The sequence below is a fragment of the Zonotrichia albicollis genome, chromosome 3, assembly GCF_047830755.1.
Source record: "Zonotrichia albicollis isolate bZonAlb1 chromosome 3, bZonAlb1.hap1, whole genome shotgun sequence".
Taxonomy (NCBI): Eukaryota; Metazoa; Chordata; class Aves; order Passeriformes; family Passerellidae; genus Zonotrichia; species Zonotrichia albicollis.
Window position 1 is genome coordinate 82,588,029 of NC_133821.1, and position 18,402 is coordinate 82,606,430.

General features: G+C 40.4%; 1 protein-coding gene across 4 annotated transcripts in view; it reads left to right on the forward strand.

Annotated features, from left to right (window-relative positions):
- Window positions 1-31: 31 nt before the first annotated feature.
- The window catches only part of ATAD2B (ATPase family AAA domain containing 2B), a 73,748-nt gene continuing 55,377 nt past the window's right edge, over window positions 32-18,402 (forward strand). For 3 of the 4 annotated variants that reach the window (XM_074538027.1, XM_074538029.1, XM_074538028.1), the window contains exons 1-4: window positions 32-468; window positions 15,519-15,673; window positions 17,145-17,191; window positions 18,207-18,360. In XM_074538027.1, coding sequence (XP_074394128.1) covers window positions 313-468; window positions 15,519-15,673; window positions 17,145-17,191; window positions 18,207-18,360 — 512 coding nt within the window. In that variant the 5' untranslated portion in view covers window positions 32-312. Of the gene's footprint in view, window positions 469-15,518; window positions 15,674-17,144; window positions 17,192-18,206; window positions 18,361-18,402 lie in introns of those variants that run through there. The other variant, XM_074538030.1, reaches the window with a different exon arrangement.

Sequence of the window (18,402 nt, forward strand, 5' to 3'; positions counted from 1 at the left end):
CTGGCGGGGGCGGCGCGGAGCGAGCAGAGAAAGGGAGCAGGGACAGTAATGGCGGCCAGTTAGAGCCGGGCTGAGCCCGAGAGGCGGCGGCGACAGCGGCGGGAGGAGCCGGCGCGGCTCCGGTTGCTTCTCTGCCCGGCAGAGCGGCTTCCCCGGAGGGCTTTTCTTCCTTCCTCCCTCCTCCCCCCTTTCCCCCCTCTCCCTCCCCTTCCCCTCCCTGCCCGAGCCCCCGCCTGTCCGCCCTCCTTCCCTCCTCCCTCCGCGCCGGCGGCGGCGGCGGCGGCGCCCCCCGTGTCCCCCCTCGCCGGGGCCATGGTGAACACCAGGAAGAGCTCTCTGCGCCCCCTGGGCAAAGCGGCGGCCGCGGCGGCCGGGGCCGGCAGCCATTTCATCTCGTCCCGCACCCGCTCTTCTAAGAGGGGCACCAAGGCAGATGCGGCCGGGCTGGAGGAGGCGGCGGCAGCGCGGGTGAGGACCGGGGGCTCCACGGGGGACCGGAGGGAGGGAGGCGACGAGGCCGGGGAATCGCTGAGGACAGCGCCGCTGGTGCCACGGCGGGGGGGGGGCTGCGGGCACGGGAGCCGGCGGGGGGCGGGTGCCGAGACGGCTGTCGGCTGTCGGAGGGACGGTGGGGCCGGCGGGCAGCCGGCGGCAAGGAGGCACCGCGGAGCCGGCAGGGACGCGGGGGGCAGCTGCGGAGAGCTGCAGTCCCTATGGGGCCAGCGCCGGCGCGGCGGGGGCCGCTGACAGGGGCGGGGGCGGCGGGGACACGGGCGGCGCAGCGGCCGCGGTGCCGGTGCCCGGCGGGGCCGCCGGCGGGCGGGGGTCCGGCGGGGTCCGGCGGTGCGGGGCTCCCCCTGCGGCCGCGCCCGGCGCTGCCGCCGCCAGACAAAAGTTGGGAGCTGCGCCCGCAGCAACTTCGCAATAAACCTCGGCCCGGTTTGGTTTGTGTGTGTGTGTGTGTGCTTTTTTTTTTTTTTTTTCCCTTTTCCCTAAATGACCTCGATTCGGCTGGCGGCTGCGACGGGAGGAAGCTGGCGTTCAGGAAAGCCCCCCGCCCCGTTATTTGTGGCACGAGAGTGTGATTTTTGCCGTCAAGTTTAAGTTGAATGCTTTCCCAGCCGAACTCGCTGTGATTGCTTGGGTTAGACGGGCTAACTGCAAGTTAAATTCCGCAGCCCGATTTGGAGAATTAACATTTGGTAAATTGTAGCTAGAAGAAAGAATTCGGGAGTCTCTTTTCTTCCTTGTTTCTAAACAGCTCTGTTGACAAAACCTGTAATTTTTGTTTTTAATTATCGAAGAATCACAGAATCAATGAGGTTGCAAAAGACCTCTGAGATCATCGAGTCCGACCTATGGCCGATCACCACCTTGTCAACCGGACCGTGGCACCGAGTGCCACATCCAGCCTTTCCTTCAACTGCTCCAGGGCCGGTGCCTCCACCGCCTCCCTGGGCAGCCCGTTCCCAATGTTCAGTGATCCTGTCTGTGAAGAAATTCCTCCCACAGGAGGAATTGTAGGCAGGACTTTTTCTGTGCTTGATGAAACTTCACGTATTGCTTTAAAAGGATCTTTCAACAAAAGCAATAAAAATCAATAAAAGCAACGCAAATATATAAGTGAAATTTGAGGGTCCGAGTGTTTGACAGTCGTGCACCAACTGACCTGCCGTGCAAAGGAGGAAGTCAGTCAGCCGAGTAGAAAAACAGCAGCAGCAGCCAGAGGCATGTCAGAAGGATGTCACCTGGAATTCTCAAAAAACCATTTACCCCATCTATTTGATCTAAAATATAAAGCAAATACAAATCACTGATGAGATATGTATGAGATTGTACCTTCTGTGCTTCTCTTTCAAGTCTTTCATACTTCACAGTTCTTCCCTTCCCCCATCTTACTTTTTTTCCTTGTTCCCTGTTTCTTCCTTGTTTAATTTCAGTGGACTCCTGGGGATGCAGCCCCATAGCTGTAAAAAGCTGTTCTGCTTGTTCTAGTTTGCAGTTTCTGTTTATTCATATCGTGGGTCTTGTGGTTTGTGAAGCAAAGTTTGAAGGAACCCTTACTGGCTTACTTCTCAGGGAGTTTACTGCTGCTTAGAAAAGCAGTTTGGGCTTCTTTCCAAGTATTTTTAATTCATAACAGTGTTTTTTTACTACAAATCATTAAAACATTGAAATTATGTTAGTGTCATGGTATAAGGAAAGGAGATTGAGCAAAATAGTGTAAAATATTTTAAACACTTCTCAAGATATTGCCCACACTTCTAAAAGAGCATTTATTCTGAAGTTAAATGTAAATTTTGGTGTATGGGAATGAACTTGTTTCGCTTCAAGTACGTCTCATGTGTTTGAGGTGGATTTTTTCTTCCCTTTTAAGATGTAATTGCCAAATATGAGCAGAAGTTATCCAAGAAGGTTTTTTTTCTTATTTCCTCCATCCAGTGTGTTTTATAAAATATGAATATCTCACTGTATTTTAAAGTTGTTTTTGAACAACTCTTTTTATTCTTCAGATGTAAGTACTGTCAGCAATACAGTGTCTTTCTGAGCTTCTGAATCTTCTTGAAGTAGTGCCAGAGAAGGATCTCAGTGATTAGGACATGAATAAGTATAGCAGTAGGGAGACAAAGCCTTTGCTTTTGGAAGTGACTGTTGGGAGACAGATAGTGAGGCTGTGTTCAGAAAGCGTGCTGGGATCGTCTTCATGCAGTTGTATTTTTTTTTTTTTTTGCAGTTGACTGGAACAGTCTGTCCTTTCTAAATCTTTTGGGTGTCACATCAGGAAACCAGCCTTGCTACCAGCAGTTAATCGGGTTAATGAGCAGCTAGAGTTTGGAGCTCTGGCAGAGATGGGACACTTCTTGTTTGCAGTGTGTGACTTAATTTTCTTGCATGGAGCTTTTGGCTGGGACTCCCTGAGAAATGTTCTTCAGTGGGAATGTTTGCAGCCACCTTTCAGAGTGTGTTTTAAAAGATCATCTGTCTGTTCCTTATTAGCAACAAAAACCAAGTTAGTGGCCCAATGGCATCCTGTAAGCTGCTGAGTAGACCAGAAGAGGGGATAGGACTTCTATCTCTTTTGTATCTATTTCCTTCTTATTTTTTTCCACTTGGCTTTTTCTGATGTACTTTTGTTGTGTTGTTTTGTTTTTGGTTTTTTTTTCCATGTTTGGGTTTCTTGCTTATATTTAGAAGGATAGGCTTGACTCTCTCCTTTCCCAAGAACTTAAGTTTCTAGTCTTCTGCTTCAATATTCTGTTGAGTTGTATGTGAATAGTGTCCTTTTTTGTTTGATCTGAATCTGGAGGCAACATTTGTGGGAATGGACTGTAATTGTCTAAATGCCTTTATCATGTTCAGTGTATTCCCTCAGTAGTACTCTCTCAGCTTGGAGAAAGCAATGACGTCAGGCTTTGAAAAGTAAACTGGTTTGAATTATTGATTGGTGACCACGCAGTCAGTGATGGAGATGAATGCGTGTGTGTCTGTCTGCTTACCAGAAGCCAGATTAAAATGAACAAAATCCCTCACTAAATGGATCAAGGAGCCAAGAAGTTTATTGTCTGAGATGATGTCATAGCAGAGTGCATAGGGAGGGTACAGAGGGGAAAAACTGGCTTTATTTTCTTCCCGTTTCCAGGATTGATGTTTAGTACTACATTGTTCAGTAGATTTTGAAGCTATGCTTACAGAATTATATATTCTGTTGTTACACAAATTGTACATATGTGCATAAAAATACAGATTCTTTTCGGCATTAAAATTTGGGAAGTGTTCTAGCTTTATCTTAAACAATTCTGACAGGAAAAGCTCATCAAAATCTTCTACAGAGACACAGAATTTTAATTATAGGTTCAGTGGACTTTGTTCACAGTATGAAAAAATTGAGGATCCTGTGACCATAAGTGGTTAAATTTGCACTTTGTGTCTACTGATGTCTGATGTTTTCAGACACTGAGTTGTGATTGCTGGTAACACTTCTTTGGCAGCTGAAATTATTTTTCTTAGTCATCTCAAAGCACAAATCAGAAGTGTTGATCAAGAATTTATTGTGTAATAAACACTTAAATCATGTCAGCGTACTAGTTAGACATTTTAGCAATGTATACAAGGTTAGCTTAATTTAATTAGCCAAGAAAGCATTAGCAGTGCCTTAAGAGCTACTTGAGGGCATGGTGATAATTGTAAGGCATGATCCTCGCTCAAAGCAGTGCTGCCAACATTGTTCAAGTTGCGCGGTGCAGCCCAGAGCTCTCCATTGTACTTAATCGCTGATGGAGCAATCGGGGGCTGCGGGACTGACACCGGCACTGCAGCGAGGAAAGGTGCAGAGAAGCAGCGTTTCTGTGCCCTGGCATCCAGTGTGCTTGTGTCTCTCACTGTGGTTTCTCAGTCTGTAGCAGTAGAAGTGTTTTCTGATTTCTGGGTGATTATTTCAGCTTTTGTAGCATAAACTTGTTGCTACATTTTACTCTTTGAAAAGCATTTAATGGTCAGTTGTTGAAAACATAGAAAATGTAAAACTTACTATGATTTCTCTTAAATTGCAAGTTTTACACATAACCAATAGAGCTTTCTAAAAATCAAGTTTTCCCTTATGAAAGACCCTGATTGGCATATTTGTTTTCTACATAGTGTCTCACGGTGTTCTGGATGCTCTGGTGTTCAGAATAACGCCATAGAAAAAGTTAGATTTTCCTCCTTTGGCTGGATAAGTGACACTTGGTGGCCACCTGTGTGTAAAGCTCTGCAAGAAAAAAGCTCCTGTTCAATATCTGTGTTTTAAAGAACTGCATTGTCTTTGTGCTCGAGTTTGCAGTAGCATCAGTAAAGGTGCTGAGGCTAATGCTTTTACAGTTCTTTGAAATACATCCTGAAATATAAAGCCTTGTGAAGTTATTCCAAACAATTTAATATAAAGGAAGATTCCCAGGAAAGCTCATCTTTTTGGTGTGTAATAAAATCTCGGGTTCTTTCTGTTTTAGTGGTCTGCTGCTCTTTTGGGATTTAGCAGGGAAAAATCAGTGTTCTAAAATGAGTCATGCAGGCCATTCCTTGGCTGTATGGTGTTAATACAGCTGTGAGCAGTGGGAAATGGAGCAATTGTTGGAAGCAGTCTTTGTTCAGGATTCTGTCAAAATACCATACAGTTGGCATTTGTGATCCTTTTGTGGTTCTGAAGGGCTGTCCCGAGTTTGAATTCTTACGTATCGAGCCAGATCAGTCTGGGCCCCTCTGAGCAGTCAGGACTTGTGAAGTGTCCGTGGTTTGTTTTGGGAGGCAGTGGTGCATCCTGTTCAAAGCTGGCTATCCTTGCTGTCACACTGTTCCAGGGCCTTCAAAGGAAGCAATCCGAGGGCTAATCCAGTGGATGGATAAGACCTCCAAAGAGTACTCAGGAAATGGTGTTGATGTTTTGTGTGCTGCATTGCTTCCTCTGAACATTGGGCTTGTCCCAAAGTATTATTAATAAAAGCTGCTTCTCCAACTACTGTCTCTGTCTGAACTTCAAACAGAAGGTTTGACCCACGGCTGTGAGACAGCCCATGACAATTTTGCAAGAGTTGCATACAGCTTGGGGTTATGCAAGATAATTAGCTCAGGTAATTATATTCTGATCACCTCTATCCCCCTGCAGTTTCAGTTGCATGTAGTATGGTTTTGCACATCCTGCCCTAAATTGTTGAATGTTTGCTATGCTGTGGAAGAGTTTTAATTCCAATCTAATGATGCTTTGAATGATTTTTCTGTAAGACTTTATAAAACCCATCTTGAAACAAAGCATGCAGCAAGTAGACATCAATGAGCTGAAGCTTTCATTGCTGTGAATTTTCAATGCTGTGCTGTTTTGTAGCTGTGACCCTTTGAAAGATTGCTGATTGTTTATTAGATGTTTTAGCTCTAATGGATTACTTTTTCTGTGGGTAGTATCACTCATGAACCCATTTATTGCAAAGGGAACTGACAATATGTTTTTATCCTTTTTTTGTGTACACTTCATGCTTTGCTGGTTTTTCAAAACAATTTTTCAGTCTGACTTCACTCTTGAAATCTTGTCTTCATTACCTTTGATGGGATTTTCATGGTTTATTTTAACCATTAATTCTGGTTTAAATTGTTCAAGTGTTGGTTTGCATTTATACGTGCTTGGATTATTTTTCTGAATAAATTTAGTTTCTTTTTGCTTGGTAGTTACTAAAACAGGCAACTTTTTCAACCAGTTGTAAGACTAATGTGTAATCTTCTGTAAGCCTTTTCATTTTGCACTGGCGAGGTGTATGCTGTAATAGTTTCAGCTCCAGCTGGGCTAGTAATGAAGGAGGCAGCTTTAGTTCTCCTACTAGAAATACAGAACTTAGGAACGTCTCCAGGTTCCATAGTTCTTGTAGCCTGTACTGAACTTTCTGGTTTTACGTTTGTGCTTCTAGTAGTGTCTGTTGATGGCCTAACTGATGTAAAGCTTTGATAGAAAGTTTGTGTCCAGTTGCACTTGGAGCAGATGCTTTGGTTTGGTTGTTTTCCTAATGTGGGAAGAGGGCATTTTGCTTTTCTCCAGCCTCCAGTCAGTTCCTTCATTTTAAATGAATAAATAGTTGAGCCAAAGCTATTTAAATAACCTGAAATGAAGAAGCTGTTCATTCTCTACATGTGGAAGAGATTACTTGCAGTGAAATTTGTTGCTGTGCTTCAGCAATCCCTCATTTCAAATACTTAATAGCTATCCCTTATTTTTTCTCTAATGTATCGTTCAGGCTTAGAATTTTGATTTTTTGATTATTTAAATTTCAGTACATTATTCTCAAGATTTCTATCACAATTGTACGCAATTTTAATTTTTTTCTCTTCTAAAAATACTGTCTTCAAGTGCATTGCAGCTAGAGGTGCAGAAGTGTTTTTTAATCCTATGTTTTTACCACACAGAAGGCCACCTTCCTAGTTTCTCTTGCTACAGACACTTTTTTGCTTAGCTTACTGAGTCTATTTCCTGGTCATGTCCAAACCTTGGGGAGCAGTCTGGTTCAGGGCTTCTCGCTCTATTTTCCTCTTTGCTAGCCTCATTTACATAATTCTACATCTTTATTTAGGTTTATAGTAGTATTGAAGGAGGCCGTGTCCTATAAGCTTTATTTGGGATGTGACTGTTAGGCAGAAACAAGATGGATTTTCGAGGACTGAGGGTAGGAAAAAAAATTTGAATGTTTTCATTTTTTCCACATTAGAATTGTAATAATTCTTGATTGTCAGTTCATCACATAAATATAATTTCTGCTTTAAAAGTCTTTGTTAACAGAGTCTAGAAACTCACAGAAATGGGTAATGTGGTTCTGACTAAAAATGTGTTGCTTTTATTATTCCTTCAGTGTTGAAGGATCAGTGGTTTTAAAAACTTCCCTTAAGTGGATTTACTAGAAATACTTCTAAGTGAGATGTGGACCCCATACAGCAAGTAGAGAACTCTTCTCAGTGGACTTGCTCTTCTGCAGGTGTGTGATTTCACATGTGCTGCGAGCTGTGAGCTCTGGCTGTGAACTCTGCAGTTGTGAAAACAACAGACTCGCCAATATTAATGCTTGCCAGGCCATTTGATCCGCGGGATCAGGATCACGTTACTGGTCCAGCTGAAACTAATCCTCTTCTCCACATCCCCTGGCTTCCCCTTGCCTCCTCTCCATCCTTCTGATTTGATTATCAGCTGAAATTTCACAGTATCATCCTAATTTTGGTGAGGGCACAGAGAAGAGAGGAGCGCTCGTGGTGAAATGCTTGGAGCAGGCTGCTGATGATGGGAAGATACACCTCAGCTCACTATTTATGGCCTCTGTCACAGCTTGGCAGAGGCTGCTCTGTAGGTCACTCTCCCTTTCATTGGTGAACCAAGTAACCTGTAGGTTGCAAGAGTTTTTTGTGTGTCACACTGAAGCTGTTGACAGGCACTCACTCAGTATGGATACAAGCAGGTGTCTTTTTTCTGTAACAGACAGAGGGAATGGTTGCAGGTGTGAAAATCCCTAATTAACAGTGCTTATATTTTTAACTTGTAAACTTTTAGCTTTTCTCAAAAGCTTTCACATTTATTAAATAACCTGAATTCTAGGGTTGAAGAGTTTCAGGAAATAAAATGGAAATCTGTTGAAATAATAAAACAGATCTTCCTGTGGAAGAAATATGTTTGGGGTTTTCTTAACCTGAACAAATGGTGAAGAATTTATTCTTCTGAAAAGGTCTAGATGATGATATTCTTTGTGTTCTTAGTGGCTATTATTGACGTGAGCATTCATTGTTCACTAAAAAAAAAAAAAAAACAGAACCTGAATGTTAAAAGGATTCAGATCATCCTGCAATTGAGGCATTCTTTACTATCATTACCACTAATGAAATACATCGTTAATAGTTGTTTATTCCAAGATCATCAAGCACTTAAGCATGAACATTATTTTTCCTTAACACCTGTGGAGAGCCAATGTCTGATAAATGACTGTGTGCAAACAAGTGGAAATTAGAGAACTGCAACCAGGAGATGTGTCTTTTAAGCTGATGTTTTTTTTCAAGCTGTCAGCAAGGTTAACGCATCAGGGCCTTCATGCAACTTGGAGTTCTCACTAAGGTAGTTAATGTGTTCTAATCCAAATACATTTATTTCTCAGCCTCTTGTCATTTGAAGGCTGAGGCAGAATGAATTGGTTTGGAAGGGATGTTGAAGATCATGTCTTCCCAACCCCTTGCCATGGGCAGGGACACCTTCCACTAGACAAGGTTGCTCAGAGCCCCATCCAGTCTGGCCTTGAAGTAAAAGTGCTTTCACACTGGATTTTTAGGACACAAAGGTAGGTGTTCATATTGCAGCAGTATGTTGTGTACCATCACAAATACAGGGTGCTGCATTATGCTCAACCTCAAGTTCAGTCATGTTTCCTTCTTTCCCCAGACAAGTGTATCAGGTCTTACCTCTTCCCACTGAGCAGTCAGCCAGTTCTCCCCTACATGAGGGGCTGTAGGGTTAGGAAAATGTGCATTGGGGTGGGGAAGAGAGGAACTTGTGAGGATGTGTTGGTGCTGGAGAGAGTGGGTAGTGTGGTGTGTCATCCTGAAATTAGGGCATATTGTGGATGTGTAAGGCAAGGTGTGGTACCTGGTTTGAGCATGATCATGAGAAAGTTTCAGCTACTTGAAATGTTTGTATCAAACATAAGGAGATTTTTACTCCTTCCCCCCCCCCCCCTTTTTTTTTTGTTAGAAAACGCTAAAACAAAGTGGTGAACTTAAAAAAAAAGAAATAGGATTTGAAAGGATTTATTAGATTCTGGTCAGATGACATGATCACATTATAAGAAAATTATTTTGATCTAGTATGTAGAATTTGCAACCAAACAAAACTTAAATCTCAAAGAGATTATGAAGCCTTCTGATTTTTTAAAACTGCTTAGTATGCCTAGCCTTAAAATGCATTAGCTTAATGTTAGCAAAACCTAGCTCTGACCTAACTCTCATCAATAAATCTTAACACAGATCTTTAATGCAATTACATTTTTAGGATATAATGTTTTAATCCATATTTTTTACCTTTGCAGAAACTGGATACACAAAGAAACAAGTGTCTTTTCCAGAATGACTGGACAGACAGCTAGACAATTTTTTGGGTATATTTTACTGGTGTTTGAAATGCATTATAGTTTCAGTGAAAGCAAGTTATTTGTTAACTGAATAGTTATATGAGGGCAAGGATGAGACATGAGCTTAACTAATTGGGGCACATTTTTTTCATGAATAACTGTTTCAGTTTGGAAAGACAATTTTATCTTTTTATACTGTAGGATATAAAAGTTTATTAAATGCAATAAAGAGCCCTGAGTGTTTCAGATCTTTTGATGGACAGTTCATTTCAAGAACTTTGCAGGAATTGGTAGGAGAAGAGGCACACCAGTTTTTTTCACATGTTTTTAAGATAAGAATCCAGACTAATAATCTGGGACATCCAAGAAGAAGTGTTGTTAATCAAAAGATGTATTTTAAATTAGAAAATAGAAAGTTAGAAATAAGCAGGAGACCTGGATTTAGTTTCTCTAGTGTTACTAAAAATAAGATTGACACATGTCTGAAATTGTTGTCTTTTCAGAGAAGTGGAAGAAGTTATATTTTAACATCAGAAGTTTGGATTTAACTAAAGGTAGAAGCAGAGGTTTTTGAAAACCTGTGGCTGAAACAGATTTTTTGAAAATGTTTATTTCATTATTATTAAGAGAAAGTAACTTTCAGGGACTTTTGTGCTTATTTAGTGGGTTAAAAAGAAAAGCTGTTTATGCATTTAACAGAATGCAGAGAAATAGGATTGGTCAGTTGAACATTGAACAGGTTGAACATTGGATTAGATCAGTTGAACATTGTCAGTGCATTAATTTTGTGTCTTAGACATGGGAAGAGGCCATAGAAAAAACAGTTGCTGCAGTGCTGAAGAGAATGGGTTGAAAAGTTGCCTGAGTGAGGAGCTGTGTGAGCAGTGGTGTGAGTGTTCAGGGTGTGGCAGACACTCAGCTGGGTGTGCCCCACAAACTGTACAGCGAGGACAGCAAGTTTGACCATGGTGGATAACTCAGATATTCATGTCTGCATGCCTGTGTCTGAGTACAGACGAACCTGTGGCAAACCAGACAGTCTTTTTCAGAAATTGCAAGGTGTGGTTGTGGTTTGAATGTTATATCATCTCTTACTTGAGAACTCTGTGAACTTGTGTTCACATGCTTGGAGATGCCAGTGGTAGAGATGGTTTGTACTCATTCTCTGTGTCCAAGACTACTGGATTAGGATTATTTTGGGGTGTTCGGATCAGCAGTTTAAGAAGACTTCTTTGGTTATTCTCTTAGCCGGGAAATTCAACTTAAACAGAAGAAACAGCCCTCCCCCCCCTTTTTCCCTTCAAAGATGCTATAAGTAATCTTTGTGTTTTCACTTGGGAATTAATCAAATGTCATGCTTTAGCCAACTGCTTCCTGTGATACACCTGAAGGCACTGTCAGTGAGTACTGCCCTGCTATGTGTGTTCTTCAGTCTTGCTGAAAGACTGTGCTGGTATAGTTGCTGTTCTAAGAGGATAAATTGAGAAGGAAAAGGCCAGTTTTATTAATGGATTTCTAGTTTGTGTTTTCCAAAACTGAAGTACTCTACATGTTTTAAATAAAACTGTTAGTATCAAATTAGTGTCTTGAAATTTAGGGATGGATAGAGAAGAGACTGCAGGTAATAATGTATACCAGTGTATTCGTAGCTTGCTCATAGATAGGTATTAAACAGTGTTTCTGTCTTTCTCCTTTTCATACAAAGCAGAGAAGGCATAGAGATAATAGGCAGCTATATATGTTTGCTTGCTTTATTACTTATTTTAACTTTTGTTTCTAGATAAATCAGTACCATCGTTCAAGTGCCTTCAGTGAAGGTGTGTTACCAGTTTGCCCCCACTGCCTCTGCCTAAATTGACTCTTAGCTCAGCAGCTGATTTGTGGTATTCATTCAGCTGTCACATTCCATTTTACGTTTGAATCCAAAGATAAGACTGTGTTTTGCCAGTCTAGAGCATGGATGGTATCTTGTTAATGCCAGTTATTTCCTTACCGATTTGTAGCAAGAGTGCTTTCTGTAAGAGGTGGTTCTGGTTGTTCTGGATCACAGATGGAGTTTGCTGGGTCTCTCTTTTCTGTTGGATCAATGCAGTTGGACCAAATTTTGTTTCTTTCTTTGTACCTTCTGACACTATATAAAGTCATTTTTTGATTTTTCTCTGCTTGCTTTTTCTTTGTTGCTTTGGTATGCTTGAAGGCAATTTCTGACATGATTAAGATTTTATTAATTCATATTCTCTGCATTCTCTCAGCATGTGAGTGTGTTTGCTTCAGTGCCAGTGTTTCATTAGGAGCTTTGAGTGCAGTGCCTTGGTTCCTACTTCTGCAATTGCATTATTAATTTCTTAATTTTTAAGTTTGATGCTTGTATCATATTTTTCTAGTCCCTGAACATTTTCAGGATATCTAATCTGAAGTAATAAGTTTCTGGGTTGAAACTGAAGTGCTATTTTTAATCATTAAAGGTATAAATGGTTTGAGACCCAGTTCCTTGAGGGAGCAAGCTGACTGCTGTGGAATCGTTAGACCTGTTTTGCTATAAATGGGAGGAAGCAGTGGATAGACTGCTCTCTGTAAAGGCTTCCCAAACTGAAATTAATTTTCTTCCTTGTTCTAGCATATCCCAGTTTGGATAATCTCTTGAGCGTTATGAAAACTATATCTGTATTTTACTGTGGGTAGTGAAGGTTCTGGATAGTAGTCTGATTTCATTCCCCAGAGCTTGAATTTTTAAAATTGTCTGTTAACTGGAAAATGGAGCTTGGATTCTTGGTAATGTATTTAAAATTTCAGTGATTTCAACTTTATAGTAGCTTTGTCACTACTTCACGATAAAACATTTTTTGTGTTAGTGCATCTTACACAGCATGTACTCCAATATATGTTAGTATTTGGACTTGAGTATCTTAAGATTTAACTTGGTTTGTACTTGCTGAGTTTGTGCATAGAGTTAATATGCAGGCAAGTGAGGCTCAGCTGAAAATAATAGCCTAAACAAAGAATAACCTAATTAAATAACCCCCTTAATTGCTAGTCTGGTTCCTTAGGCAGCTGCAAGGAACTGATCGCTCACGTGATCACACTGACAGCCTGCTTTTCCAGTTTCTGAAGCTATTTGCCAGTATATGTTCATTTGGCCGCATTAGAGTTCTCAAAGATACTCAACTTTTATGAATTTTGTGAATATTTGTAGCAGAGGGGGACCTGAAATAGCAGAATTTGTCTCCATTGTCAGTATTTTGTTTTAACTGCAAGCTGACAGGACAAGATCCTAGCTGAACTTAAGACTTGGGACCAGAGGCGAGGCACTGGAGGAAATGCAGAGAAAGGTGATGATAGGGGACTCTGAGGAGTTTGGCTTTTTGCATGAAAAGGGGTGGAGATGGAATATAGGAACCTGTGCATTACTAATTTCACTGCTGGCAAATAGTTTTAATGTTACTGCTTGTAAAGCTTTGTTACATGCTGCTTCATCTTTCCTAGTTTCATTTTCTCTGTCTTGTTTAGCCGGTTTTAAACTGGTTCTGTGGCTTACCTTGAAACTCTGCTTCTATCCTTCACAGGGGAGCTTGTGTAGTTTTGGAAAGTAGTTACTAAGCAGGGTTGTATTTCTCTAAGTTCACAAGTAAACTGATAATAAAGCAGGAAGTATATGCACAAATACTTACAGTGTTCAGAAGTGAATATGAAAGCTACTAAAATTTTGTACAAAGTTGGTATTTTGTAGTTTCAGAGTGTTATGGAGAACAGTGAGGTGCTGCCCATGTATTTTGTAGGGCTATGCAGGGTGCAGGTGTTTTGCATTTAGGAGTGGTGGTAGTTATCATCTTTTGTACTTGTGTGATCTCTCAGTGAAATGATTAAGATCACCAACAAGGTAGGAATTTCATCTAAAAGAAGGAAAGTGAGCTTTTGAAGCTTTAGTGAGCTGGTCTGCTTTATGGATGGCTCAGAGAAACATCGGAAGAAGATCCGAGGAGGTTGGAATGGTGCTGTGTAGTCCGGCAAGGGAGTGCATGGGCTCTTCTTGTGTCACAGTGCTGCTGAGCTGTCTTGTCAAACTGCACCCATACATTTGGATTTCACTTTCTAAATACTGTGCTGTGTTATTCTGTCTTCCTCTCTTAAAAGATAAGCCTTTTTTAAAGTTTTCTGAGTATGTGCCATGTGATGTTGAAGTATCTGGAGTACAAATCAGATTGTTGTTGTTACTAAGCCTGATGAACAAATGGGACTTCTGTGGTTATCTCCTTGTGTTTAAGTAAAACTATCTCTTTGTCATAGTTCAAGTTCTTACTGACAATTCCTGGACCTTAATATTTGAAAATTGGTTCTCTATTGTTGCAATAAAGGATGTTCAGTTTTTGAATCATAGAATGGTTTGGGTTGGAAGGAACCTTAAAGATCATCTAGTTTGAAAACCCTTGCCATGGGCAGGGGCACATTCCACTATCCCAGGTTGCTCAAAACCCCATCCAACCTGGCCTTGAACACTTTGGGGATGGGGCAGCCACAGCTTCTTTGGGCACCCTGTGCCAGTGTCTCACCATCCTCACAGGGAAGAATTTCTTCCTAATATCTAACCGAAACTTGTCATCTGTCGGTTTGAAACCATTCCTTGTCCTATCAATACATGCCCTTGTTAAAAAGTCCCTTTCCAGCTCTCTTAGTTACTGGCAGGTTCTTTAAGATCCCCCTGGAGCCTTCTCCAAGCTGAACAACCCCAGTTCTCTCAGCCTGTCTCCACAGCAGAGCTGCTCCAAGCCTTGGATTATCTTTGTGACTTTCTCTGGACTTGCTCCAACATTCTCATGTCCTTCATCTATTGTGAGCCCCCTGGCTGGACACAGGACTCCAGGTGGGATCTCAGGAGTGGGGGCATAGGCAGGGAGAATCCCCTCCCTTGACCTGCTGCCCATTTTGCTGCTTTTGGCACTTTGGCTTTCTGGGCTTCAGGAGCACAATGTGGGGACCTTCTTGTCAAGCAACACCCCCAAGTCTTTCTTCCCTGGGGTGCTCTCTGTCCATTTTCCACCTAACCTGTACTTGTGCTTGGGATGTGCTTGCTGGACCCAGATGCAAGACCTTGCACTTGGACTTGTTAAACTTTGTGAGGTTTGGCCAGGGTGCCGCTGAATGGCATCAAGACTGTTTTGATGAGCTAAAATTTGTAGCTAATAGAATCCTGGTTTTATGTTTTGTTGTGGTAGTTCATCTAAATAGAAGCAGATCCTCTGAAGTTTGGTGTCTGTCTGTTTTTTGTGTACCTTGCTACTGTCTTTGAGTTTCTGTCTCTGTTACCTTTGATAAATGCAATGGAAAAAAGGCCCCTTTTGGTATACTGTTTAGGTGCTTTTTAAAAGGTGTTAAGAGTAATGTGGTTAATTTGCATAACGCTGTTAATTAACATGTTGGACATTTCCTGGCTATGTGCTGGATAGTTTGATGGGTAGAACAAGATACTGGAAAACTCTTACAGGAAGGAAGAGTGTTTGTTTAAGCATTTTAAAGACAAAAACAACATCAGCAGAACAAATAATTGCTGTGGTTTTAAGTATCTTAGTTTTTCACAGTCCTTTTCTCTCCTTATGGCTTTACTAGCTCTTTTGCAAGTAAGGTGAGAATAGCAGTGTCGTGTATCATACATAAAAAACACAGTGAGTTATGCAAACAATACTTGTTCAGAAATACAGGAAAACTGTTATTGAAGTTTAATATTTGAAATTATATATTTTCATAGTTTCTGGTAATGTTTTCAGAATAAACACTTTTAATATTGCACACAAATTGGTCACTAAGAGTTTGACAGACACTTTCCTTTTACTGAGCTGAAGTTTACCCTTTTTCTGTAAGGATTATCTGCAAATGAGCCAAGTAAGTATGATCTGATGCTTTTTTTCTTTTCAGAAAGATGAAGGTAGTGATGCTAGTTTGAGTGATAGCCACATATCTCCTCCTGCCAAACGTACCTCAAAACATGCTGATCCTGTGGGCAAAGACAAATCAAAATCACGCGGTACTGGGCAGAGAGAGGAATGGAGCATCTCAGCTGGACAGTCCAGGTAATTGGTGCCAAAAGAAGAAGGAACTTATACCAATTTTTTTCTGTGTTGTTATCCCATTTATGCTAGTTCTGTAGTCAGCTGCAGCTCAGGAGTGTGCTTTTGAAACATGTTAGTTTTACAAAATTTTCTTCATTTTAAGACTCCAGGAATGGATTGCATCAATTGTCTCATCTCTGCTTCCTTTCTATGCATATTTGTACAAAAAAAAAAAAAGTTATTTTATTTGAGATGCAGTCTGAATTTTGGATTCTTGATGCATCCAAATTTAGTAATGTAATTGGTATTTTTATGTGCTCAAGCTATAAGAAGACATGATATTTTAATTAGGGAATCAGTGTTACCATCTTTAGGGAATGGGTAACAGTCAAGTTTATTTCTAATGTTCTTCAGCCTAGTAAGTAAATTTTACTGAATATAGCCTCAGTCTCGCCACATTTTTGTAACTTGAAGCAGAAGTAATTAATTTTATTTTATAAATGATTTCATAGTATTTTACAAAGCATTCTTGTATTCATAAGGTTCCTCACATGGTTACAGGTAACTGTGAGACAATGTACACAGTATATTCCTGATCCATGAACTTTCAATTAATACTGATTATTTTGCAGATATGTATTTCATATTTATGTACATGTCAAAATCATTCTTGAAATGATTTATATGTAAGAGTGACTGTAAGTCACTACTCCACTTTTGACTGCTAGGATGAAGTTTGCTTAAAAGCTGTGTAAATCTCAAGATAGATTTACCTCTTCTTATTCTTATTTTTCTCTTTTAAAACAGAATGAATTAAATCTAGCATATTAATGTGCCATGGTAATTGGGAATGTATTGAAACTTGTGCACCCTCTGTTTCTTTTGTTTGTAAGAGTAGACTTGTACTGGAGCTCCTAGAAATGTCAATATACAAAAAGAAATATTTAATGCAGCTGGGAGAATTTAGATCATTATGTCAAATGAAATTTGGCCAGGGTACTGAAAATCATATTGTTGCTCATTTAGAACCCACTGCAATGTGTCTTTGCATATGAAGTTTTATGTTGGTTCTGCCAAAATCCAAAGCACTGTGCATGACAATGATCTTCAGTCCCTAAGACTTTTCCCAAAAGTTCTGTTACTTCTACTGGTTTATCCAAAGTGTTGGAATGATGGTTGCCTTTGGAGAGCTATACCAAGGTTCAATTCTGAAATTTAAGGAGAGAGTTAACAGCATAAGGGCATGAAGAAGGATTAGGGAGATTAATCAAAGAGGTGCTTTGATCGTTGGGGGGATTCATGCAATTGGTATTGAGCAGTTTTGTCCTTACTAAGGTGTTGGGCATGAAGTAGACTCTTCCAAGGCTTTGTCTTGGAGAGGTTTTGAAATCAGAGTATCACGGAGCATTTTACAGTCAAAGTTCCGTTTTCACTGTGCCTTTTGCTTGGCTAAAGAATGTTAATGTTATTTGTTTGTCTGATTATCCCATAGGCTAACTTCTCAGCCTGGTGCTACACTACCAAATGGACGTAGCTTATGTAAGTAAATTATAGCAAAGCTTTTTGTATCAGCTTTTGCATTAAATAGTTTTATGTCAATGATATTCAGTGGCATACGTTTTTGATAACTTTACTGATTCCTTTGGCCATTTTGACCAGAAAAGTTGCTGCTCAGATTTTCCTGTTGCCATCTTGGATACTCTCTGTGGATATGGGGAACATTTTTAGATGAAAATCCATTTCTCTTCTCAATTCAGACCTCTTGGCCATGATCTTGATGTTTTCCTTAATTCCCAAATTACTGTTATGAGCTAATTTTGGCCTTCCTCTCTCAGTTGGTCTCTTTAATTTACTTAGTCTCTTTGCTCATCTGAAATTTGGCCTTTTGTGGTTCTTAACATTACTTAACTCTATTGCTTTAGAGAGACCTGCCTTGTCTGCAGCTCCTGCTACCTTGAACAGTCTTCTTAAAAGCTTGTACCTTACAAACTTGCCATTTCATTGCTTATCTCAGCTAAAATCACTTTGTCTTTTGTGTCCCTTTTTCATCAGTTCTGTCTTGTTTAATTTTGTGTTGACTCTATGTAAAGTGTTATTTCATTAGGCATATTTGGTATTTTATTATTTATTGTGGTGCCTAAGGAACAATTAGCAGTGGGATCTCTTTGTTTGGCACTATACAGAGTAGCTGGTATAGATTTGCTTGTGAAGTCAGTATATTGTATCTGGTGTTTTGATACTATATTTGAAAGACTAAGAATTGAAACTGTGGGCCAAGTGTGCATTTTAGTATTGATGTTAACTTAAAAATATTGAATGCTTAATTGAATGCCAAATTTTCATCATAAAATAAAATTATCATCTAAGGAAACAAGCTTGAATATGCAGAAGTAACTTTTAAAATAACTTTGATAGGAATTAAATACAGTTCTTTAGTTCATACTATGCTTAATAACTTTTGGTTTATTGTCCTTGCTACGTATTCTCTTATTAATTCTTGTTTGTGAAAATGTTGTTTCCTGCATTTTGAAGTAGTAATACAAATTTCTCTTAGCTCTCAAAAGCCACCCCCTTCGAGGGGAAAAAAAGGGAGATGGGGACCATGCTTGCATAAACGGAGATATAGAAGTCAGAAAAAGTTGTCGGTCCAGGAAAAACAGATTTGAAACTTTGAATCAGAGTTTATTGTTTGATCAGCTAGTAAACAGGTATGTGGGGATACTACAGTTGTATTCACAAAGCACCTTAAT